At 28.9% G+C, this 26,186-nt stretch overlaps 1 protein-coding gene across 15 annotated transcripts in view; it reads right to left on the bottom strand.

Moving 5' to 3' along the window:
• LOC129953421 (calcium-dependent secretion activator) overlaps nucleotides 1-25,757 on the bottom strand; it is a 56,370-nt gene extending 30,613 nt beyond the window's left edge. For 4 of the 15 annotated variants that reach the window (XR_008782521.1, XR_008782522.1, XM_056066636.1 and 1 more), the window contains exons 1-19: nucleotides 24,057-24,987; nucleotides 21,208-21,267; nucleotides 18,794-19,994; nucleotides 16,756-16,963; nucleotides 16,529-16,696; nucleotides 16,296-16,471; nucleotides 16,135-16,220; nucleotides 15,924-16,069; nucleotides 15,557-15,807; nucleotides 12,967-12,981; nucleotides 9,844-10,074; nucleotides 9,621-9,765; nucleotides 9,453-9,559; nucleotides 8,773-8,948; nucleotides 8,466-8,672; nucleotides 7,065-7,201; nucleotides 3,814-4,001; nucleotides 3,380-3,669; nucleotides 2,033-2,145 (exon numbers count right to left, since the gene is read on the bottom strand). Coding sequence is in view for 13 of the 15 variants with exons in the window: in XM_056066636.1 (XP_055922611.1) it covers nucleotides 2,033-2,145; nucleotides 3,380-3,669; nucleotides 3,814-4,001; nucleotides 7,065-7,201; nucleotides 8,466-8,672; nucleotides 8,773-8,948; nucleotides 9,453-9,559; nucleotides 9,621-9,765; nucleotides 9,844-10,074; nucleotides 12,967-12,981; nucleotides 15,557-15,807; nucleotides 15,924-16,069; nucleotides 16,135-16,220; nucleotides 16,296-16,471; nucleotides 16,529-16,696; nucleotides 16,756-16,963; nucleotides 18,794-19,146 (2,997 nt within the window). In the remaining 2 variants the exon portion in view is untranslated. Of the gene's footprint in view, nucleotides 1-2,032; nucleotides 2,146-3,379; nucleotides 3,670-3,813; nucleotides 4,002-7,064; nucleotides 7,202-8,465; nucleotides 8,673-8,772; nucleotides 8,949-9,452; nucleotides 9,560-9,620; nucleotides 9,766-9,843; nucleotides 10,075-12,966; nucleotides 12,982-15,556; nucleotides 15,808-15,923; nucleotides 16,070-16,134; nucleotides 16,221-16,295; nucleotides 16,472-16,528; nucleotides 16,697-16,755; nucleotides 16,964-18,793; nucleotides 19,995-21,207; nucleotides 21,268-24,056; nucleotides 24,988-25,080; nucleotides 25,180-25,219; nucleotides 25,301-25,438 lie in introns of those variants that run through there. The other 11 variants (XM_056066646.1, XM_056066648.1, XM_056066641.1 and 8 more) reach the window with 10 other exon arrangements.
• Between the last annotated feature and the right edge of the window lie 429 nt (nucleotides 25,758-26,186).

Raw genomic sequence — 26,186 nt, 5'->3', positions numbered from 1 at the left:
TTAGTTATTTATTCATTGTTTATTATTATATTAAATAGTTTTTTTTTTTAAAAAAGATTCAGATCTATCTTTATTCCATTTTGATTTCTAGAATTCCGAAGTTTCACAGCTTTCTCCCAAGATTGAAGCCACTGAGAATTTTTTTAGAAAATATTTGCATTGATTTATTTTACTAACTTATCAAGTTACTAAAGATCAGTGAGAGAGATACAATTCCATAAGGAAAAAAGCACTTACCTAAGGCCAAACCTAACTAAATTGGGTGTTACCTTTAATGGCGTGTGATAGAAACCTTAAAAATTAGATCAATGCTAAGTTTCTCGCAAAAATGCTGACAAAAATTGCGTACATTAAAAAACCCAAGATCAAGATCTAATAGTTCCCCAGAGTTAGGCTGGAAATCTTTAGTAATATTTATTTGGTGTTATTGAATAAAAACTCATCAATTAAACTTTCAAGACACTTAATTAATACAGCTTGTACGAACCAAAAATTTTCAGCTGGTACTGTAGCTTAACACAAAAATCAGTGAAAACAATTAATTAACAAATTTAATTGGTATGCATTTGCGATAAAACATAAAACTGAATGAAGCGGAGAGATACTCAGGAAGCTCTTTTCTCAACTGGTTTGAACGTTAGAAACTTTAAATTAGAATACAAATTACTAACAGGATTCATTAAGCATCAATAAATAGTTTTAATACTACTTTTTAGGCTTTTGCGATAGTTTTATAATATAGACTATAAGAAGTCATCCAGAGCGTTTCCCGACAAATTGCATAGTGTCACTATTACTTCATCTTATCAAAGGAAGTTTAACAGCTTTCTAAGGTTTCAAAGTCTGTATTCATCGTGTAAGAGCATACTTAAAGGATCCAATGGTTCCAGTAGATCTTCTTATGTTGATCAAACAAAAACAAAATATTGCCATTTTTCGCTTATAAAAAAATTGTGTGCTGTGAGCAAAAGCAAAAAAGAACGTGAAAATTCGGCCATTGTGAGCACATCTTCGATAATCAGCCCTTTTATGAATCCCTAAAAATATTAATACAAAAAACGTTCGTAGTAAAAAATCTCATACAATTTTTCATTAGGAACGGATTTCGTGGTGCGGTTTTTCGGAATTTATAAAAATTTACAACAGCTTCAAGTTCAAGAACAACAACAATATCAAGAGATAGAACCGACTACGCTACAACCTACGTAGCTGGTCTAAATCTAATCAGTAAAGTTTTTAGAATGTAGTTTCCCAGTGACCACGCACAATGCAATTTTTCCGAAACTTTCAGGTTGAATTCATATAATTGTACTATTTATTAATTATTTACACGTTGCATAGTCCAAAAATAATTAATTTATATAAACATTAAATAAAATGAATTGATTTAGCTATGTAGTGTTTAAAATCTAAAACCACCTTAAAAGGTTAAAATTTAGATGAAAACCAACGTTAATTCATTAATTAATTATCAAAATTATATGTGTGCGCAGCAAATAAGCATTTAATTTTTTAATTGACAGGATTGTCTTTTGATTGTTAGCTATTTTTGATTTGATAATACCGTAAGATCTAGGTGTTCCCTATATTTATCTTTGATCTCTTTTAGATAATGGGTTGCAGAAATTAATTAGTTAGAATAAGTCCGAAATTAGCCCATAAAGAAACGAACGCAGACATTTTTCGCCCAGAATACTTAAGTTTACGTGAAAAAAATAATATTATGAATTATCCGCTTTCTTTTATATAATTCTAAAAAAATCACAGAAAGTTTTAATAAATACAGCCCTATTATTATTTACACGTACCAAATCCCATATTTTTGCAATTATTTAAAAATAAATTATGTAATAATAATGTTTAGTTATATTAAGAATGTTTATAATTATTAAAAAATTTATAACACATTTAGTTCTAAGTTCTCAGATAGCGATAGTTTTCAGATTATACATTCGGAGTTATACAGAAAATACAGCAAGCCTTATATGACGTAAAAATAAAATACAATTTTGTTATTTCATTGTTATATTACCTCGGCATAGTGTTCTTCGTTTTGTTGTAATAAATCCACACATAATTCGGCTAAATGTGTTAGATCTTCTAGTTTTTTTGCAGGTGATACAATCATTTCTCCACGAAGATCCTCTGAAATACACGAATCATAAACAAACATTTGTTAGTCTTTTTAATTCGTAAAATGATTTTTTAAATAAATTTTCATTCTTAAAATACAAACACCCCGCTTCAACTGAATACGGACCAAATTTTGTTCGTGCCTCCTGTTGATGCTAACTACTCCCTCAAGAAGTTAACAAACAAATTTCAAAAATATATAAATAAATAGCTTACAAAATAGAACTGCGAGTCTTGTTTTCGTCCCCTTGTAAAGGGTTTCATACGTAAAGTAGAAGTTGTTTCTTTTGAGTCAACTGAATAAGTACAATGACAATTTGATCGTTGTATATGAGCATTGTCAAGTACTGATCTAATATTTTAAGCCCAATTGGTAGATCTACATGCCTGAGAAGTGTTTCAAAAGCTAAAATTGACTTGATTATACAAGATAGTCGGATGTGCAGCAGCTGATGAAATTGGCTGAAGTTTTTATTCTAACTTAAACAATTATTACAGATAAAACATAAAGCACCTATTTATTGTGATTCTGAAGCAAAAATAAAACAAAAAATTGGCGCAAACACAAGTCTCTCAACAGTATTAAAAGGTATTGAAATTCGAGCCATTCTAAACGAATTAAACTTAAGACAAGCTGCTTCTTGAAAAAACGAAAGTTATGCTATCAGAGTTTTTCAAAACTCAAATAATCTGGAAAAAGAATAATATCACTTTTTTCAGACGATACAACTGTTTAATTTTAGTGAACCTAATGGGTCAACCTTTTATTTTCAACATTTGAGAAAATAAAATTGTGTTAAAAGCTTGGTTATAACTCTCAAGGAAGTGTTGTTATATTGAAAGTTGTCAGTGATTATGGAACAGTTAAGGTTTAGGTCGTAATATCAAAAATTACTGTCGGGAATCTTGAAAAGAAATGTTCGTAAATAATTTAACATTTGTTGACTCATTAACTTGATCTACCCACATGATAACGCACCTATACTATATGTAATAAAAGCTTGGATAGAGAGGCAAAACTTGCACTGGCGTAATCATCTGATCTTCACATTATTTATTATATCTGGGGATGGTTAGTTCCCATAGTAAATGAAGGTGATCAGTTTGAATACTAAGGCCATCCTTTATTTCTGCAATTGAGTTAAGTGAACCCAAATTTTGTTGGACTTTGAGATTCATACCTTAATTATTACAAGTAAAGGTGGAAGTCTACCCGATAAGGAAATTAACAAAAGATTTAACTTACCCTCGATCTTTGCCTCTGAAGACAATCTTGTGTAGTTGACTAAAGCGGCTGTTTCAAGACTCTTCTTAATCATCTGTCTCACTTCTTCTGGTGGAACGGGTGTCACAATATCTTTCATAAGAACCCTTTCGAGTAGTGACAAGGTCGCCTTGAGAGCACCCTCAGGCCGTCCAAATGGGAAACAAAATCGGAAGTTTGTTATTTGATATTCCAAAAGAACACGCAGTCTCTCTTTAATTTGCTGAAATTTTTCTTTTTCTTCGTGCGTTATGCTACCAACTCCATCTGGTCTATTTTCACATTTGTTTTTAAAGAAATATAGTGTTACATAAGAGATAATTATTAGACTTCAACTGAATTTTATAAAGATATTGTTAAAAAATAAATAATAAAAACAACGAGCGGATTGAAAACAATATTTCTTATTTCATTACCTATTCCCATGTACATGACTCGCACAAAAAGCAAAAGAATAATGAATTAAAGTTGGATCAATCATAAATTGCTTTTCGGCTCGATCTAATAAATCGGAAAGATAGCAAAGATGTCGGTAACATCCTCTTACGCCATACCGTGCACAGTATTCATCCAAAACGAACACTTGTCCGGGACTAAACCAACCCTATGTGTATATTGAGAATTTTTTTTTTAATTTTTACTTTTTTTAAATAACTTTTTCATAAAAAATAAAAAAAATAATGAAAAAAGAAATTTTCCACATTTGATCAATAAATATGGTTTCGTAGATATACTCCATTAATCAGATAGGCTAGAATCTAAGGGAACACTTAGACCCCAAATAAAAAGAAAACAAAACATTCGGGTAAAATGGTATTCTTAATCCTGTAAAGTTGGATACAAATGGAAGAATAGATTTTGACATTGGCAGTTTACTTTTTTTGTCACATGGATATTTTTCAATCGATGAGAAGGGAGAAAAGCTGAAAAACAAAGGATTACTTTAATGATTTGCATGCTTTAGGTCGCCATAAAGTAAAACCTCTTGTAATTGGAAAAACCAAAAATCCTCCCAGTTAGAAATGTGTGCTTGCCTTTACATTACTCCTCATTACAATCATCTTGGATGACAGGAGCTATTTTTAAAGACTGGTTTCATAATTTATTTGTTCCAGAAGTTCAAAACTTTCTAAGAAATAATGATTTCCCACTTTAAGCCCTACTTATTTTGGATAACGCTCCTAGTCACCATACGGAAAATCAGCTTCAAACATCAGATGGCTGCATAACAGTCATCTATATGCCACCAAATGTTACTCCACTCATTCAACCGATGGACCAAAACGTAATCAGACTAACAAAACTTTTTTATAGAAAAAGCTTGTTATTGTCAATTATTGCTGCTGAAAAAGGTAGGTAGTGAAATGATAACAAAGATGCAAGAAATATACAAAACGTTAAATTTTCTTATGTTGCTTTGAAAATATTTTCACGATTAAGGATGCGGTGTTCAATTTACAATCCGCATGGGATAGCTGTCATTGCAAAGTGTTGGAAAAATATTTTTGAATCCAACGATCATTTTGATAAGGAAGATGATATTCCCCTTAGTGTTGTTAGGCAACAGGACATTACAAATATTTCTGAAGAGGAGATTAATCTACTCAATCATCTTAACTAAGGCATAACGCATATACCTGGTGACATAGGCGATTGGAACGAAGATAGAGTATTGTTGGATATTGAAGAAGCCGAAAACGAAGAAAAAGATGTGCAGTTGGTAATGGAGCGACCAACATGTTACGTTTCTTCAAAGGATGCTGTCGTTCTCTTTGATAAGATAAGTAAGTGGTCGGGACATTATAGTTAAGACTTTTCTGATATTATAGTCATGAAACTATTGCAAGAAAAGGCCATTCAAATTAATTTAAATTTAAGAAAAAGTCAGACAAAAGTGACAAAATGCTTTCCAAAAATGTAATTCTTTTTTCGTTTTTTATGAGTTAAAATGTTTTTGTTTTATGTTATTATATATAAATATATATTATGAATTGTTTTTGTTTTGCTGTTTCAACTTTATTAAAATGTTTGTTAATTTATTAAATAAATATGATTACCTTCACACTAAACAAAATGTGCATTTTTAATCAAATTTAACTTTCGAAAGCGTTTCTAGCTTCAAGTATCCATCTATCGAAAGTATAGCTTGATCGAATTTGAAGGTCGTAATTGTATTAAACATTTAAAGTAAAACTTAAAATAAAATGTTGCTTTCCGCTAACCACATACATGTATTAATTCAGCTCAAACGAATTTGCTGTAATTGTGAATCCTATTTTTCTTTAAACATCTTACCACACCATACAACCTTTTTAACAACAGCATATCACAAAACGCTGACCATAATGTATGGGTCTAAAAATAGTCAGCATAAATTAGGCAAATTTACATGTAGAGAGTGTCCAATAGAAACACACATTTTAAGAAAGCCGGGTATTTCTTCCAGAAGGGACAAACATTGTGTGCATCTTAACTTATAAAGACAAATAATTGTGAACGACAGATTTAATTCGTTTAAATCTTAACGAATAGATTTTTTAAAATAGACCCAAATATAGAGCAGGTAACATCAAAGAAATGGTCAAGAAGAAAATGACAAAAGTAAATATTTTTCGAAAATAACAATATACAATAATACGATGCCAATTACACGACGCAATTTGCTGTGCAAGTCCATCTTTAAACTTAGTAACCATCTTACCCGAACTTGTATTGTAAATAATAATAATAATCTAGCCTAATGTTTCCAGCAGTCGAACACTTATTGCAAATAAATTGTGCGAATTATAAGAGAACGATGTTTGAAAAACTAAGTTTTGAAATAAAACATTTTATTGAAAATAGAGATTTATTCGGCAGCTGTCCCTTTTAGAAGTTTTTGTCTTTTGATATTTGTCAAGAAAAATTTACATTCCATCCCAAACATTGCTCGCAACAGGTATTTTTGAGAATTATAAATCACTATATCACCTGTTTCTTTACGAGCTGCAGCGAAACCAAATATTAATTTTTTAAATATCCATGTCAGATTCAAGTCTGAACATTAGAAGGCTTTGAATACTACAACAACAACTTTTTTTACATTCAAATGAATTGAAAAAACTTTTTGTCAAGGTTCAAACCTCAGTGACGATGACGGCAGGTAAAGTGTTTTGTTTATTATAAATTAAGTAAAAATCATGTTATCTTTTTAGCAGTTTATCAAAGTTGATATGACATAAGTTGATAAATGTTTTAACAGCATTAAATTGAATATTATGAAGAAAAACGTTTTTGAATGTTGTTTTTAAGAAATATAGTGATAAATTAGACCATTTTAATAAAGCGCCCTTAGAATATCAATTAACGATTTATATCATGGTGCTTAAACTTTAGAGTCGTAGTTTTTGACAGTTTTTTGTTTTGTTATTAAATAGAAATAGACAAGAATAAAAATAGAATTCGTCTTTAGCTAAATTTTTTAATTGTGGTATTGAATTAAACTAGAAGAGATAGAGTCTATAGGTTCAATCTGTATATTTTCGCATTCCTAGAATCCATAAAACTAAACAATAATAAAGTTTTCTTTCATAAAGTGTTGGACCACTGGAAGGCTTATTAGAAATTAGAGACTCCACCATATTCAATAATATTAAATAATTTCAAACAAATAAGTACAAATAATTACCAATGAAGCATATGGATCGTTTAGTCGATATTCGAGCGTAAGATTTTGTAGAATTTTAAATAGCGTCGCATGATCAAAAGTACAAGGATCGGCACTTATAAAATCTTCCATGCCATGTTTTCTCGCTTTGTCAGCATCTAATTGTGTAAATGGAAATTTTTTTTATAAAATGTAAATGTAGTATATTATTGTTTAATTTTGTATTCATGGTCATGGCCCTTACAACAAGAAATAAAATTACTATTTTTTTTTAAAATGGTATCAGATATCAAAAAATGTCATTTAAAGAAGCTCAAAGAAGTTTAAAGAAGTTCTATAAATTTACAGAAGATTATATCCGTTTCATTAAAATTATCTTATTTAAAAAATTATTGAAAAATAAATTCAATTTTATGTACAACTAAAGAGTATCAGTTGTTTAAAGTACCTGATATTTATTTACTAAGTACAAATGTAACATTATTTCCAATAAGTATTTTTGGTTTAAATTAAATTAAATTAATTATTTTGACATTTATTTTTTTAAAAATTAAGTGTATTTGGTCGGAAGTTTTAGAATACTAGTATTTTTAAAAAGAGTTAAACACAACGTTCTGTTCAATTCAGAATTGTCGAAGTTACCGCGTCTATGTTTGTAATTGTGACCAAATTTTGGAATGTATAAATTTGTAAACTTGTTCATAAATATATGTTTTATATATAATGATGTAAATGACGGCTAGTTTTTGTTTGCTTGTGAGGTGTTTTTACTCTGATTGCACAGATATTACCAATTTTTTTGTAGATTTGTACGCATCTTAACTTCTTAGGTGTTAAATTTGTCTACAAAACTAACACTGCATTTAAAAATGACACAGTTTACTTTAAAAATATACTTATCCAGAAACCAGTTTGCTATTTTCCAATACTTTGGAAAGAGTATTCAATATTAAAATTTAATAGAAACGAACTGTTTTTTGAAAATTTAATAAATGTAGATTTACGTTTTTCAGTACTCGTAGGCATTCGAATTACAATGCAATTTTCTTTTATGTATTTGTTTTAAGATATACGTGGAGTTTATAAAATTTGAAAATCAATTAAGCTTACTCAATAAAGTTCTCAGTTCTGAGTTAACTTGAATTTGATAGCAGGACTCACTAGTCCTGGTTTGGTGAAATGATATAAGAGTTTTAAAAATAATTTTATATCGATTTATAATTAATGAAGACATACATTTTCATCTTAAAATTTAACACCTTGTATTCGCCGTAATCCATGATAACAATAGATGAATAAATCTGACAAAAAATATCTTTGCAATCAGAGATACTATATAAATCTACATAATATATATATATATGCATATATATACGTATGAATTTATATTTCTTGATTGAATGGATTTGTTTTTGTAGGTACCTCCTTGTATTTTTGAAATAGCTGAATTTTTATCTTGTGTCACTGGTGGTGTTGGCTTATGTGATTGACCAGTTGCCCGATACATAGCCATAACCCAAAGACTGCATTCGTTTTCGTCATCACAAGCATATGCGATACTATCGCCTTCTCGTACAGCATTGAAAAAATATCTGCCTCCATTCAGGTCTATTCCGAACATTAGATTTGCTGTAGTTTTGAAAATGATTTTTTTATAATATTTCGGCATTGATTATAAACATTATATTATATATTTTAATTTTTACATTATTAACTTAAAAAAAATTACCACTGGCTCCTTCAATGTAATCAACAGTATATCCATCAAGTTGCATCATTTCTGATGGTTCAGACTTTTTCTCTTTATAACTACACATTGCAAACGTATATTGAGACACTTGCACTAAAACGAAGTATCTTTTTTTCCATTTTTTCCACACTGTTTTTCCAATAGCGAACAGGTAACTTTAAAGGTAAACAAAAATAATGTAAAAATATTTATGGATTTACTAAAGTCGATTTTTTTAATCAAAAACAATTATTCTTAACGATTTTTAATACTTCTTTATAGAGATTGCATTCATACAAATCGAATATTGATTAAGATTCAAGATTGAATTTCTTTCCTGTTTCCTAAAAGACTCGAGAAATCTCGTAACTATATTTTTTTTTATTTTAAGGAAAATTTCGTCCTTATGTAAAACATATTGACTAACTTAAATAATTATGGTTATCACAGGTCCCTTCGGATCAAATTCTTACTACCAAAGGTATCAAAAAAGTATCATAATTTTAATCGTTATCCGACAATAAAATGTTTTGGTTAGCTTGAGATTTGTTCTTGACAACTGATATACTACTGATTTTATTATAGTACGAATATTTTACGATGGGACCTAGTATAAGGTCGATTGACGAGGAACTTGAATAAAGGAGTTGTTATTTCAAAATAAGTATAAAAAAACATACCCACAATGCTTCATGTTAAGAGGCCTTTCCATTCGACATGCAATTTTTATCCGAAGATCCTGATCAGGGAGATTTTTTGGAACCGTCATTCGATGCCATTCAGGGGACTGTATTTTTAAAATTAATTAATAATTATTTAACTGATAAACAGAATGATTGTTGTAGTACCTTCGAGGACAATGGTGTGGGTTTTATAATAAATTTACCCAATTCTTTATCCTCTAAAGCTAGCATACCAGGGTTTTCCGTATATAATTTTATCTTAACTACTGGTAGAGGATGTGTCGTTGTAAAATCACCTTGGGTATCCCACCTTTAACAAGCAACATTAAAATGAACAAGGTGTGAACCTAACGCACTCAAAATTAAAATAAAGTTATATTAAACTCACATAGGTTTCGAAGCTTCAGCTTGATCCGTTTGAAGCTTCTCACCATTTTCAACTTCCATCGTACAATAAACTATGCGATTGGGTGCTAAGGACTTAAGGCCTTTTACTTCCATAACAATAACTTCTAATTGAAAAGTCAAAACAACATCCAGCTTTGATAATTGTGCATCGCTATCAGCTGAATCGCCTTCGAGCTTAGACAAAGATCCATGTGACCGTAGAATCATTTTGCTAAATTATTTTATTATATATTTTAAGTTACAGTTTTATGTAGTTTTGTTTAGTTATTCATTATAATATTTTAAGATCTCACACTTTAATATATATAACTATTTATATTCTTGTACTCAAAATAAAATCCATCGACTTTCGATAAGAAAAAAGAGAGTTAAAACTCCAGTTAATTGGTAAATGAGTAATTGATTTAAAAACCGAACACCGTTTTAAACGATACATTTCCGATTTGGCTGAAATATTTTTCACGGCGTTTATATCGAATATATCGTTACATCTTTCATTTTTTGTTTATATATTTAGAGATTTGGAAAATTTAAATTGAGTTTTCTTAAACAAAATACATATATACAAAATAAAAGTTATGTACCTATGTGATAATTTATTATTTAAAAACAACATTTTGTATACCTAATTATAAAATGTATGCATATATTCTCAAAGCGATAATCTAGTGAAATATAAATTATTCTATCATTTGTGAGCCAAATAGGAGATATGTATGTCCATTTTTTTCCAAATCCGTACAGTATGTAAAAGAATTGTTTTTTTTTTGGCATGCCTTCTAAGAGAGTATCCAACAGTAAGACACGTCAACTAGTATAGTTCCGAAATAATATGAAGAAAATTATTTTTTTCCTAACAAACTTGTTGTATTTTTCTCTGAACACATATCAATTTTAAGTGAAACATTTCCAATATGCGAGATAATATACAAAAAAACTAAATCTATAAAAACTGACACGACCGTTGGTAACGTTCCCGTGTATGCATCGAAGGGGAGTGAAGGAGACGATGGAACGACGCACGGGCTGTATGGGCTGTACAGCGACGTTACCCAGAAGGGTAAAAGTCCAACGACTTAGATGGCTGGGTCACGTAGAGGCATGGAAACCAATGCTCCGGCCCGGAAAGTCTTCGAATCCACACCCACAGGACAGCGCGCACAAGTGGAAAGTGACCTCACCCAACTTGGAGCGCGATGCTGGAGAAATCTAGCTAGGGACCGAAGTAGATGAAGAAGTTTGGTGGGTGGGGCCCTAGTTCACACAGGACTGTAGAGCCACCTTAAGTAAAGTAAGTAAGATGTTTGCTGAAAAAAATTGAGCTTAAACATTTGTCGGCCTTAAACAATTGATCTATTGAATATTTTCGGATAACGCTAAAAAGGCCGTTTCATTAGATAACGGTAAGCTAAGCTGTTTAAGTGCATATTAGAAGTATATTATAGAATGTTTGTTAAATTTAAATTGGTTCAAATCACGTCCTAGGAAACTAAAAACTTAACTCAAAAAACTTTTGAAAGAAAAAAATGTAAAAATGCAAAAATGAAGAAATATTTAACTTGCAGAAAGGAACATGAAACTATAAAAAAGTTCTCGTATCAGCAATACTTAGGGAGCATTGAAAGTAACATTAAGAATAATTTCAAAACGCTGGTCTTTCTTAAAAAGTAGAAAGCAATCTTTTGGTTTACCAGCTAATATGATTTTTAATGATAAAGTAGAAGATTTTGATATGTTTGCAGAGTGTTTCCAATCAAAATTTGTTCATGATCATTCATCGCAGTGCATTGGTGATGAACACATTAGTTAAATTGTAGAAATTGAAGTTTTGGGTGATTTTTGATGAAGAAGTAGTCGCTCAACTTTTTACACTAGACTCATCAGGTAAAAAAGGTTTCGATGATAATAATATCGCGGCTATATTTTTGGAAATGTGCAAAGTAAATTTGGCCAAACCTCTAACAAAGCTTTTTAATTTATCTATTCGTAATGGTGAATTTTTAGACGAATGAAAAAAATCCTATATAACACCCTATTCATAAATCTGGTTCAAAACAATTGGTTACCAATTATAGATCCATTTCAAAACTACAATTGGTACCCAAAGTTTTTGAAGCCATGTTCAAAAACAAACTCTATGAATCGGTTAAAAATTGTTTATCTAAAGCACAGCATGGGTTTTGGATGGCAAAATTTTATATTTTGAATCTTCATCTAAAAGGTTATTACCGCTTTATGATATTTGAGTCTTCATGCCTTATCTAAAGTTATTAAAATTACATTAATACCTAGTTTTACAGTGTCAACTCCGAGTTAAACTGAAAGTTAGTTAATCCTGAATTCAGAGTTAGCTCACGAATAATTTTTGTTCAGTGGGGTTTAATGTTAACCTCATGAATGGTGTTATAGTTTGATATCACTGAAAAGATATATAGATTCTGTTGTCAAAAAAATAAAGATATTGATCGATTTTGATATTTTGGTTGAGAGCCGCCAGCCGTTGTTTTGAATGAATAAACAAAATTCAACGTTTTTCTCCAAATAAATTCAAATGAGTTGGTCGCGATATTATAAACCTTTTTCTTCTCAAAAGTGTTAAACTTAAAATTTCGTAAAAATCCCTATCGCGCAGGTCGGAATCTGAATAGAACAGAAACTATTTACTGTTTCACAAAAATAAATACAAATAACTTCTGCATTGTAATTCCCGTATCTGTCAGAGTTAACTTACCAAGTTTGAAAGGTTAACTCAGAGTTAACTACAAGATTATAATGGCTAGAAAAACATGATTCAAGAGTTAACTCGAGCTTAACTCTGAAACTAGGAAGATCTCGCATTAAAACACTGGGCCTCAATAAGAACTCGGACTCACAGAGTCGTTTTGAAAGTTATTGTCGTGTCTCACTGTTGGGTACTTTTTGGAAGAGCTTATGTAAGAAATCTTTCCAAATAAATACCATACAAATACGAGTAGCTTGTGTTCGCAAATCTTTTAGTTTGTACTTTTTAGGTGTAGTATTTACTTATAATTAAAAGAAAGCCTTAATATTAACTTATGCAATAAAAATTCATGTAAAACATTTATTATGAATAGGTACTTACAAAAATGATGGTGTGCTGTAAAGGTTAAAATATCATGTAGTTATTTTGGATTTATAATTGAAATTTTTGTAAATTCAAATGACAAAATAAAAAAAGCAAATAAACCAAAACCATAGAGATTATTTCATAATATTTTAATTAAATATTTTATATATGCATTAATGTGTACTTAAAAAATGTAGATTACTTGTATGTAGACAAATGTGCACTAAAAAACTGAGACTGTTCAAGAACACGAGTACGATGAGTCTGATAAATGCTTTGACCAGTTTCAAAAATGTTTAAATTCTAAATATGAGTTTTGAAATCACACAATATTATTTAATATATCTTACGACTTGTTTTCTATAATATTGAAATTATATATGCAAAAAAGTTAAACTATCTTAAGCTCTTAATTATTAAGACGTAATAAAAATATTATATTACAAACTAAAGCCTAGTAAATTTGGATTTAAAAGGGAATTAATGTACAGTCGTAAATTTACAAACTATTAAAAACGATGAAACGATAAAAAAAAAATATCAATTCTATGTATAAGGGAAAATTTCAAAACACCAAACACCGCTCTTTGAGTAATACTGTACAGGGTAGCATTTTAACTTGTTTATCTTAAGTATTAAAAAGTGATGGACATTGCCTAAAAAAATGGTTGTGTTTAAAATTTACCAGTTGCATTGATAATTTCCATACAAAATTTTAAAAGACATTTTTTGAAATGTACAAATGTCTATATTTGCTACGGTTGGTAGGCTTAGAAAAGGGTTAATTCAATTTATTTGGTATTCAAATAATGTACGATTTTCACATACAGTTCGACAATTAAAACTAAAAAAGAGTCGTAAACTTATCTAGTTAAGTGCTGACAAAATATAACAATTTGGAAACTGACATCTTGTTATTATTGTTGTTCATTTACTAAAGATAATAAACGTATGGAAACCTTAGTTTGAAAGCTTCGTAGGTTGTGTCAGCAAATTAACGTTCTAAGTGGTCTTATGCAGATTAGAAATAACTTGTTCCTGCCGACTGGCAAAATCTCTTTTTTAGTTTCTAATAGGAGTTAGTTTCTAATTAAAGAGTTACAGTATAAATAAATGATCACTGCTCTTAAGATCGAAATGAAGAAGTGAGCACTATACATTGGACACTAAGGTTATCAAATCCTAAATAGTTTATAAATAAAGAAAATGTTTGATATTCAATGTCTAAACGGAATGAACATTTTCATACATCGTGATTGTTAAAAATATAGTACGAACTCAGGAACAAAGGATTACAGAAATTAACAAATTTTTCTAATACTTAAATTGTATTTTCGTAAGTAATAGCTTCACAGCCTATAAACAATATACTTTGGTAAAACTATCCCTTTGGTCTAGCATAACTGATAATATGCAATAATATATCTTATATTTTAAGACTAATTAAACAAAAATCTAAATATTAAATGGAGCTTCTATATTTCACATAAAACAAATTCCAACAGACAAGTTTAAAGTGAATTAGTACATGTAAATCAAATTTTAAACTTATCCTAGTACGTCAAAATCGAAAGACTTCGTCTAACGATATTCCCTAGTAAAATTGATATTTGTACATAGTTGATTAATTCACGAAGTTTAAACTCAGAACTTCGAATAACGGTGACACTTTTGTTCGAATTTTTAGTACTTGTGCACAGGCATTCATAGAAGTACGGGTATAAAGGTTTAAGACTACTTTATTAGAGTATTGATTCTGGACACATAGGTAATTTTTTTTCAAGTTTCGGACAAAATAGGGGCTTTTTAAAATATCCGATAAGATAAACAACCAGATCAACAGCGTGTTTTATCGATTCATTATTTTATTAACAGATCTTAATAATAAAGGCCTCCTTTATTATTGCTTTGGTATCAATGTGACTATTTTGGAACTTTATAACGGACTATCACGTAAACGTTGTTTCGGGGGCATACATTTCTCAAATTTCTGAAACCAGCCAAATATGTTTGAAACTTTTCAAATCATCTTAGTATTGTTAAACACACACAATCTTTTTATTCCTTTTGTTTCTTTTGAACTATTGTTTCCATAAACTATTTTGTTGGAATTTGTTTTAAAAATGAATCAATAGGTGAATACAAATACTTCTAGACGAATCCATATACTCTAAATTAAATAATCAATATTTTAATATTCGTTTTTGAAGAATAAAAATACCTTAAAAGGAAATTGCTTCTGTTTTTACTTTTATTTTTCAAGTTTTGGTTTTTATTAATTTATTGTAGCAAGAGAAATGAAGAAAAATAAAATGATAATGAAGAAGATATTTTGTTTTTAATTCATTATTATATTGAGTAATAAAAAAGTGTAGTTGTTGTTGCTGTTTTTGAAGTAAAATAAAATATAAAGAAAAAAATTGTATTTTATCGATCATATGCAAACATGCATCTGGAAAATCTGTAAGAATTTTGTAAGATTGAGTTCAGTCATATTAATTATTTTATACAGAGCAAAAAAGTTTTGTTTGTTTGTTGTATAGTCAGAAATAAAAAAAATAGAACTAAATAATGTTAATTTTACAATAGAGGATTTAACAATTACCTGTGGTTGTATCGCTTAAACTTCTGCAGTCCGTACTTGGAGTCCATGGAACCTTTTGAAACTGGTAATGATTCCAGATTAGCCATTAACAAGTTAATTGATGACTTAAGTTCATCTATGTAAAGAGATTCCATTTCTTTAAGTACGAATTTTGGCATAAGTTTGCGATTCCGTTCCATTTCACTGACTCGTTGTAATCGACCATCTAGTTCTCGTCGAATAGCAGCAGCTTGTTCGTCCGCTGAATCAAGCTATAAAAGGAAAATTTTAGTATAGTTTTTTTTTTTTTAACTACTGCAAGGGTATATAATTTACAAGTTGATGTTATAATCTATACATTGAAAAAAGAGTACAATGCAATACATACCATCAGTGCATTAAAAAGGATTTGATGTTCGAATTTTTTCACGCTCAGGATCTGTTGAAACATATCATAAAGCTGTTCCTTCGATAAAATCAATTCGCTGTTTAATGATTGTTGCATTCTTGATGGCCGCTTGGTATCTTCTTCACCTAAACAAGAAAATAGCAATTCACACACTTAAGGAGATGCTCGCATTTTCAAAAAAAAAACTCACCGGTTCCTTTCAGGATAATATCAAACTTAGCCATCCATGATGTCAAAACCGTTTCCTTACTCAAACCGTCAATTTCTGGTAAGGACCTAAGAAAAATATTTTCAAAAATGTTCATCAATTAAGAATCCACTATATACAACACTTAATATATTTTTAAATACCTCACTCGTTTCTCGATATTATTTCGGAAAACCTCACGAAAATCATGCTGGGAACAAGCACCTGATTGAACCATTTTTTGAACACGATCTGATTTCAAAAAGACATCGTGATAGCTTTGTACAGCATTCTGAAATGCCTCATCCGCCATTATTTGTGTTTCGCCTTTCAAGAATGCCTACGATTTCAAGATTATTCATAAAGAAATTTTGATAAATTTAGAAAATAATTTAACCTGAAATCTTGCAGTTATTGATTCTAATTGGTGTTTTGCTATTTTCGTTTGTCGTTTCGTCATGTCCGTCGGCTGTTTCGCATTGAATGGATATGATATACATCGCGATACAAAAACATAAAGTTGAATTCGACGTTTTCGTTCTTCTTCTTCTCGTTCATGTTTTTCCTACCAACAAATCCGTCTTTAAGTTTTTCAAATAATAATTAACTAAATTAAGAACTTACCTGTGCATCACCATCATTTTTCTCGCTTACCACTGATGGTGAAGGGGATAAGGGTCTAGGGAGCGAATTCGCCTTTGAAGAGCCAATTGTTTGACTGAGTGTTTCTTGAGCCATTCCACTAGATGGCGATAATATTCGGTTATTAAAACTATTTCTATGATTCGATTTATTTTTATTTATCGATTTAAATGATGAATGTGTCATACTACTTGATTTGTTGACCAAAATTTCCAATTTTTTTTTTTTTGATTAATGATGAATATTTTATTTTTCGTAAATAGCAAATTTAGTTGCAAAACATGATGGTGGATTATATAATTGTGGATTAGTACGTAATTACATAGGCGAAACCAAATGGGCAAGCAAATATGCATGTTTTATACATACATTGTTTTGGGTTTTATTAATTTTTAAATATGAAAAGATAAAAAGATAAATATATGCTATTTTAGGTTTATAAAGCTTTTAAATATTTGAAATCACAAACTACAAACAAAAAGTATTTAGAAAATTTGTATATACATAAACATAGTTTTTTAAAATTCAAATTGATGAATATTCAAACAGATTTTATTTGCAAAAATGGAAGAAATAATAGAATTAAATTATGAAATTGTATGTTAAGCGAAACTATTTTCAAACTTTTAAAATTATTGCAAAATATTAATTAAATACAATTTTAAAAGGAAACATATTTCAAATTATTGAATTTGTACTACTTATGATTTTTGGTAAGTTTTAGTCTATGTGCCATACACATTTTGGGACACAAAGAAGAATTCGAATTTTGTAAAGAGATTAAAAAATTCAAATTTTTCTTAAGTTTACTTCTTTCAATAAAAATAAATATTTTCTTGCAGTGTCCCCATAGAACGGTTTTTTTTTTTATTTTAAGTTTTCTCAAGTGATTGAATAAATAAATCAAATGAATGACAGAAAATAATGCAGAAAGATGCAGACTCTCCAAAAAATTGAGTGGGCTGTTTTTTAACCATAGTAATTTAAGAAAAAAGTGACAATTTTGCTTAACCCAAAACATCTCACGAACCCATAACGCTTGCGACTTGAATTTAATTGTATATTAAATATTGTGAATTGATACCAAAAAATTATATTTTGACAAAAAAAAAATAAAGCGAGAAAAAAACAGAAAAGAAATGATTCTCTCTTCGAATATTTATTTCCAAAACAATTTTATGCAACGAAAAATAACGTTCTGGACATCTTGTAAGATTTTAAGAAAAATCGAATCAACAGTTTTTTTTACAAGAGATAAAAACCTTAAAAAAACAGTACTAAAACTTGGGAAACATTTACTTTCGAATCAAACATCTTTTCAAAAATTAAAAATATTACTTCAAACTAATTTGATCTCACAGAATGGTTTTTGACATTCAGCAATTTTTTTTTTATAAAAATTCAACAGTCAGTTTTTTCATGAAAACTAAAATCTACAAAAAATACTACGCAAAATTAAAACTTTAAAGAAATGCTACTTAAATTGGTAAAAATTGGTTTTAGACTAAAAATCCCGTTCACAAAAATAGATTTTGAAATCAAACTATTTCGTCATATGCAAAATATTGTTGGTAATTTTTAAATTTTTTTTTAGAATAAAACAACGGACAACTTTTTAACAAAACACGAAAACGTACAAACTTTTAAGCAAGACAAATCGTCAGACGGGATGGGAAGTTATCAGTGTGAGCCGCATCCCAGCCTTTTTTCATTTGAATTTTTGAAGAAACTTATTTTGCAGGTAAATTTTAAAATGTAAGAACTTTTTATAAGCAGTGTCTTTGGATACAATATTTGAAATATGTTTTTTTTTTAAATACAAAAAATTAAAAATATTGTATTAACAAACAATGGCTACGAATACAAGCAATTCTATTCTAATAACAAAAATTAACTTTCAATTTCAATCAAAACCCTAAACAAATCTTCAATTTTAAAATAATAGTAAAGATGTTTTATGTGTAAAGAGGACAACATGTAGGTTTGTTAACATAGGGGACATTATATGAGGGGAGCTTACCTTGGAACACCACCTGGCACTTCAAGACTACCAGAAGCATCGCCCCCGGAATGTAGATGAGCTCCAAACTCTTTACCTGCAGTGTGATGTGCGGAACCCATTGGTGCTGATGCAACCGAACTTGAGCCACCTGACTCCAAGGCACTGCCACCACCATGATGTGGCGAACCGTGTGGCGTAAAATCTCCATTTTGTGTCGCCGCACTTACTTCTAAATTTGTTGTAACTAAAACGGGTCCACCATGAGCTGCACCGCTTGATTTATGCGATGCACCGCCACCCTGAGAACGACTTCCCTTTCCTAATCCTGGATCATCATCAGCTTCTTCTTCGCTTGAGCTTGGATCAATCATTGTGATTTGGTGTTAACTATTTATTGTTTGGTTTTATTATCTGTTGGTCTTCGTTTTTTGTTTTTAAGCTTTTTTGTTTTTAACTAATTTTTTTATTGTATTGTTTTAATCTTAAAAAAATTGGGTGAACATTCTATATTATTTATTGTTTATATTGCTTTTATGTATGTGTGCGTTCTTTTCTGATTATTATTATTATTATTTATTTTGAACTAAATTTAATTAAATTACTTTATACTCTTATAAGATATTTATATTTATATATGTATCCCTTGCAAATTATTGTTTGATGATCTATTTTTTATAATTTTCCTTCCAAACTTAAATCACTAATAAGGCGAACTGTGGTAGAAATGATTATTTTTTGTTTATTATTATAAAGATTTTTGTGTTTTGTATTAATTAAAATACATTTTATGTTTTGTTGAATTCAACTTTTGCACTAACTAAAAAATATTCGATAATTATTGTTGATTAGAGTTCAAATATGTGTTTGTACTGAGAGTTCTTAATTTAAGTCGCGCATATTTTATGTTTTATGTATTTTTATAGTAAATTTTACACAGCTTTTATTTTATACAATTAAATTATGTTGACTTTTTTGTTTTGTTTCTAATTTTTTCATAAAGTTGAAATGGGCTAACTTTTATATTATATTGTTTTGTTGTTTTTTATTAATTATAATATTTTTCTTCGGAAGCAAATCTTAATTTTGTTATCAAAAAAGGCTTAACAAACAATAGTTATTGTTCGATGTGTTATTTCAACATTTTGTTTTTTTATTTATGGTCTGTGAAGTTTCTTATAATTAATAGTTGAATTTTAATTTTTTCCATTTAATTTTGCACCTGAAATATAGAATAAAAATTATAGTATAAAGTAAATGCAAACCAGCTAACGTGTTTTAAGTCTGCTCTGTTTTTTTTCGACAAGAGCGACTACAAATTTTCACGCGTTATATGTGTACACATAATAATATAAAATTGCAACAGATATGCATAGGTATTTGCAACAGAAAAATACATTTCATTTTCTGTAAATAATATCACTGGTCGAAAATGTTTTCTTTATCGCAATAAAAATGAACTTTTGCAATGGGTTTTGGCGGCTTAAAAATTAATGTATCACGTTAGGTTTTTCAGACTTCACTTTGATGCTTTTCCAAATCTGTTATCCTTTTCTTCAATATTCAATTGAAATATATATATTATTTCATATAATATTCGAAAAAACTTCAAAGCTTGTTTGATTTCACCTGTTTTACACAAATATAAAAGATACGCTAAACCATTTGTGCTACACAAATGGGTTTCATCTGACAAAAGCAAAAAATTTAAATGAGTTTGGTTCTTGTAACGAATCTGTTGTCTTAATAATTCTATTATATCAAGTTTTTGAAATAAATTAAAAAATATAGAAATAATTTAGAAAACAGATACTTTTAAAACTTGATCAAATAGTTCAAAAAATTAAATTACCAAAAATGAAGTACATAACGTATTTTCCAAAACTATTAAGGTACCTATAAAATTCAGGCTTTTCTCGAAATTTTATAAAGATTATAATAAAGACTCATAACTAATGAGAATTTATAAAAACTAAGTAAGATACTATAATGCTTTAAATTGTATCTTTAAAAAAATGTGTACGTTTCAAATCATCATACTTGTTATTGTTCAGAGAAATTTTGAGTTTAGCGTAAGGCTTTAAATCCACGTTTTTAATTGTTTTCAGCATTTTTAAAAACGCATATTTTAAGAACCTGATGTGATAAAAAAAAGTTTAAAGGCGATATTCGAATTTAGAAAATCTTAATCCTGAAACAAATTATTCTTTTGTTTGTGCAAAAGAAAAAAAAACGTTATTTTTCACCAGTGTAATTACTACTTCAAACTAAATAAATTTGACCAAGACTACATTTAGCATCTCATCTGGAATTCTATTTTCTTCAGATTAAGGCAGATTGTTTTGTATGTATCACTAAAAGCATTAGTCCTTGAAATAAAATTCCCTAATTATGCCTAAAATATTCCCTTCTTTCCAAATCTAACCACAACTTACCTGCTTGGGCCATTTTAAATCCTTCTATTGCTTGGCGAGTTGCTTAAAATTAATACAGATCTGTAAAATAAAATATGTTTTTTTTCTTTCCATTAGTCAAATTATGTCACATAATAATTTTTTATTTAATTATTGGATGTCTTTCCTTCTCTGTGGGATGTTAATGAATAAGAACACTTTTAAGAGAATACCTTGTCTTCAATTTTTACTCAAAAACAGTCAAGTTTTTAGAAACCATAAAATGTAAAGCTGATTTGTTCGCTTCTTTCGCACTCTTATAGATGCATTTTAAAAGCAAAGAAGTCTATTTGTAATTTGAAGATAATCAAAACGATTTTATAAGCCACAACAAAATAAGAATCAGAAAAGCAAATATAATATCCAGATAATGAAGCAGAAAGACACAGAAAGGGAAGGTGTTTTTTAACTATAGAAATGTATAAAAAGGGAATATTTTGGTTAACCCAATATATCTAAGGAACCAATAATGCTTTCGACTTTACACTTCAGAATTTCAGAAATTAGTTAGCTTATAGCAAGCTTCAAACCACGATCAGAGGCTCATCATAAGTGCATGAGTTAGTTGTTACTCGTATTAAGATAACAATACAATTAAAGCCTAACACACGCACAAAATACAAAACATAACATGAATTAATACAGAACAACAAAAAATAAAAGATTAGACTTTAATTAAAATATATATTACATATTGTGCTGTGATACCAAACGGATATAATTTTGATAACTGTAATTTGATTATACAAATATCTGTTTTTTTTTAAATTAAACAAAATTTAAAAAAATAATTGTTACCTTAAATAGTTTACGAACAAAAATTGATTTCAAAATAGTTTTGTGCAACCAAAAATATCGTTTTGACATCTGGTAAAATTTTGAGACAAATCAAAGTGACAGTTTTCTTACAAAAAAAAAAAAAACAATTTATTTTAGACTCAAATATCTTTTCAAGAGTTAAAAATACTGGATTCAAACAAATTTCATTTTATGAAAAATATTTACTTCAATATTAAGTAATATTTTTTATTAAAATCCAATAGTCAGTTTTTCATAAAAATTTAAATCTACAAATGTTGTATGATTTATATAAGAAACAAAAACTCTTAAGAAATTCTACTAAAACAAAGATCTCGTTAACAAAAATAGATTTAAAAATCAAACTATTGTATTTTATGCAAAATATTGTAGTTTTAAGTAATTTTTTTTTATAAAAATTCAACAGACAGCTTGTTTATCAAAACACAAAAACCTGCAAAAATAACATAAAACTGATATGGAATGGTTTCCGACTTAATTGTAAGGAGAACAGAGACAGATATTAACTTCAAAGTATTTAATTAAAACAAAATATTGTTATGAATATTTTGTTAAAGTTTTAAGCGAGGCAAATCGACAGACGGAATGGGAAGTTATCAGTGTGGCCACCCACAGTCCCAGTCTTTTTTTAAACTTAAATCAATTTAGGAACTTCCCTCTTATTTTATTTGGAGAAACCATAACTCAAGCTGCATAACCTGGAATTGTTAAAAATTCCGCTCCGTTTTTTGTAAAAAAAAAATAAGTTTTTATTGGTGCGTAAGTCTAGGATTACATTGATTTTGATCATATGTGTTCATATCAGCATATCCAACAAAGGCAACAAGTCTAAATTTTTAGTTAAATTTGCCATAATACTTGCATTATTAAATTGTTATCAAATAAACATTTATTAAATCGTCACATTCGACATAACTGGAAAAATTTAATTTATTATTTAAATTATTTCGTCCTAACTTTTAAAACTTGTATCATGCTAAATGCATACACAAAAAAATAACAAAAATTAATAATATATTAAAAAATAATATAACTTTTCCGTTTGGCATTCATGCATTAAATAATGTCTATTAATTGTTACAAATGCACTGGGGTAAAAAATTGAAATTTTCTGACCTCTAAGTTACCATGATAATGACCAAAATTAACAATTAATAATTCTTCTGACCTCTAAGTTACCATGATAATGACCAAAATTAACAATTAATAATTCTTCTTGTCTTGAAAATAAGGACACGTGTAGTATGTGAATTTGATATTGAACCATAATAATAGGATCATCTCGTAAATTCTGCTTACAAATATCTAATTTTTGTGACTAAGGCCTTTTGACAATTGCGGTACAGTTTCAAAATTATTTACCAGTATCAAATTTATTCCCACTTGCAAAAACCATACCTACACATACTAGCAAATACAAATAAAACATTCGAATCGAATTACACGTTTTATTCCTATACAATGTTTTTAGGAAATGCGGATGCTGTAAAAACTTAATATCTCCAGCACTCAGAAACACAAAAACAGGATTTATTAACTTGACAAGGCGACACACTAGCGAAGGCCTTTCGAAATATGTCAAAAACAAAACTTTTGGAAACTTTCGTGTAATAACTTTATCCAAGGGGAATGGGTGTCATCACTGGAATATAGGTTTTCAAAAGATGTATAACACAGATAAACACTTAATCATGAAGGTCACACTATTATGCAAATAATTATAATATCTTCATATGTGCAAAATAAAAGCAGACGATAACCTCCTCAAGAACTAAACAAATAAAAATGGGGTACTACTAAAAAGGTAGCTAAGAAGGAAACAAAAAATAGAGTTATTGAACTTTCATACAATAAATGTATGTAACAAAATAATGGAAGATATATGTAGGTATGGATGAGGATGATTGTTTTTTAATATTTTTTCTCTCGAGTTATTGCGAAAAAATTCATCAAAGATAGATATATTTATACTTAAATTCAAATTTTATTAAATATTAGTATAACCAACTAACCAACAAAACTGAATGAACTAAACGAAATCAATCGATTCCACTTCTTATATTTTTAATATGTTTGATTCTTTAAATTATAAATGTGTGTGTTTTTTTATATTATTTATAACAAGATATTTTTCACTCGGTATAAGTCGTTATCTCTTTCTTGGTTGATACCTTTAAGTTAATAAGAAACTCCTTAGGCTAAACTCTTTAACACACTTTTATTTTATTTTATTTTATTTTGGCTAGAATAAATTAAAATTTTGTTGTTCTTTGATTTAATTTATTACAATTTTAATCATATAAGTAGGTACTTTGTTAATGTTTATTTCTGAGAAGAGTTTGACTTATAGTGTCAAAATTAAACATGAAACATTATCCCTTCATAATCGTCGTCGTGAACACATTGCACACTTTTGGAATATTATTTACGAGTTGAAAAAATTTAAAACAGCAAAAGATAAATATTTAAAAGATTTTAAATATACTTTGAGAAATATTAAGTCTAAAAACGAAGACGATTGGTTTTTCTAATTAACAAAAAAAACTCCGAAAGGAAGGAAATTGGCATATTTCTTTCGCGGAAAAATCTAAAGGGTAGGTATCGTTTTTTTCATCCTGTATTTATATCTCAAAAAAAAAAAACGTGCTGAAAGAAGCTTGTTAAAGCTCTTGAATTAGGTCTTTAAAGACTTGCGTCCTCGGGGCAGAAACTTTTTGGTTGTTTCATTAAAAAAACATTGTAATGGGGATATTTGTTGGCGCGCAATTCTTATGAGCCGATAATTACGGCGTATGCGCCCCAGAACAACACATATGAGCAGTTTAACTGAAGGTGTTATGAGAAGTTTGAACTTTTTTATATACTAAATTTTGAAATTTCGATGACAGTGACAACCCTGTGGCATGCGTGCCACATATTAATGAGCTTTGTGTTTCAACACATTTATATGTATTACACATGATTATATTGAAAATGTATTTGTTTCTGTATGGAGGTGTAAGCTATTTTTTTTTAAATTTATTTATTAATACAAACTCAAAATTTCGTTTATTCTATGGAGTTCAAATTTAACTTTGTTTTAAATTTATATGTAGGTTTATATTTATTTTATTTCATTTTATTTTTTGCCAAAAAAGGTAATGAAACACTGTTCTTGTAGAAATAGAATCCTTACGCACAACTCACAAGTGTGATTGCTGCAGACACACGACAGTGACGACGCGGACGATTGCAAAATAACTAATTTTCAAAATGAGTGTAAAAATACAACCATAAGTTCTAGGAATATCAAATGAACAGACCCCGTCAAAAGCTTTAAAAATATATATATATACTCTTTACAAAATAACATTTACATTAAAATCTGCTAATACATACATACACGAATACCTACACGCACGTACGACAGGCAGCTCAGAGCCATATTCTGTAATGCAATGTAGGTATGTACAAACTTTTTTGTAAGAGGTAGGCTTGTAGCTTTTCATAAACCCAACATCGCCACATCCACAAAACCGTACTTGCGCACGCATCGCATAATGTTAACGAAAAGGAAAGGTTATTTTTAAATGAACAAAGTTTTATTTAAATTTGTGTGATATGATTTAAAGGTTCACTTTTTACTTTATTTTAGTTTAAGAATTAATTTGCATTTATGATAAACACATTTGCTTTTTTAAAGGTTATAGATTATTTTCATTTGAATAGTATCTTCTGATTTTTGGAACCATTTTCATTTAAATAGTATCTTCCGATTCCTGGAACCATTGTAACCCAACGTGCATAAAATGTTTTTTTTTTGTTCTTTGACATAGCATAAAATAGAAGTGGAGCGTGCGTAGCCTGTAGAGCTTTTCACACCAACAGGCCACTTTGATAGAGCTAACTTCCCTGCAAGCGCATTTCGTCAGTGACCTTAAATGACTTTATATTTACCATGAAAACTTTAAAAAAGTTTCTCTTTGGTCATACAGAATCCTGATATTAATTTAAAAAATATACCTATACCGTATCGTTTCTATTATAAAAACCACCTTAAGATATGGTTTAATTTTCCATTGGAAAAAAAAGTACTAGAATATTAAACTTTTTATGCGATTTAATTTATTACATTTACAAAGGTCGCTTGCTTAGATTTAAAA

The sequence above is a fragment of the Eupeodes corollae genome, chromosome X (assembly GCF_945859685.1).
Source record: "Eupeodes corollae chromosome X, idEupCoro1.1, whole genome shotgun sequence".
In the NCBI taxonomy this organism is placed as follows: domain Eukaryota; kingdom Metazoa; phylum Arthropoda; class Insecta; order Diptera; family Syrphidae; genus Eupeodes; species Eupeodes corollae.
Note: the sequence above shows the minus strand (reverse complement) of the source record. Positions and strands in the feature narration are given on the sequence as shown.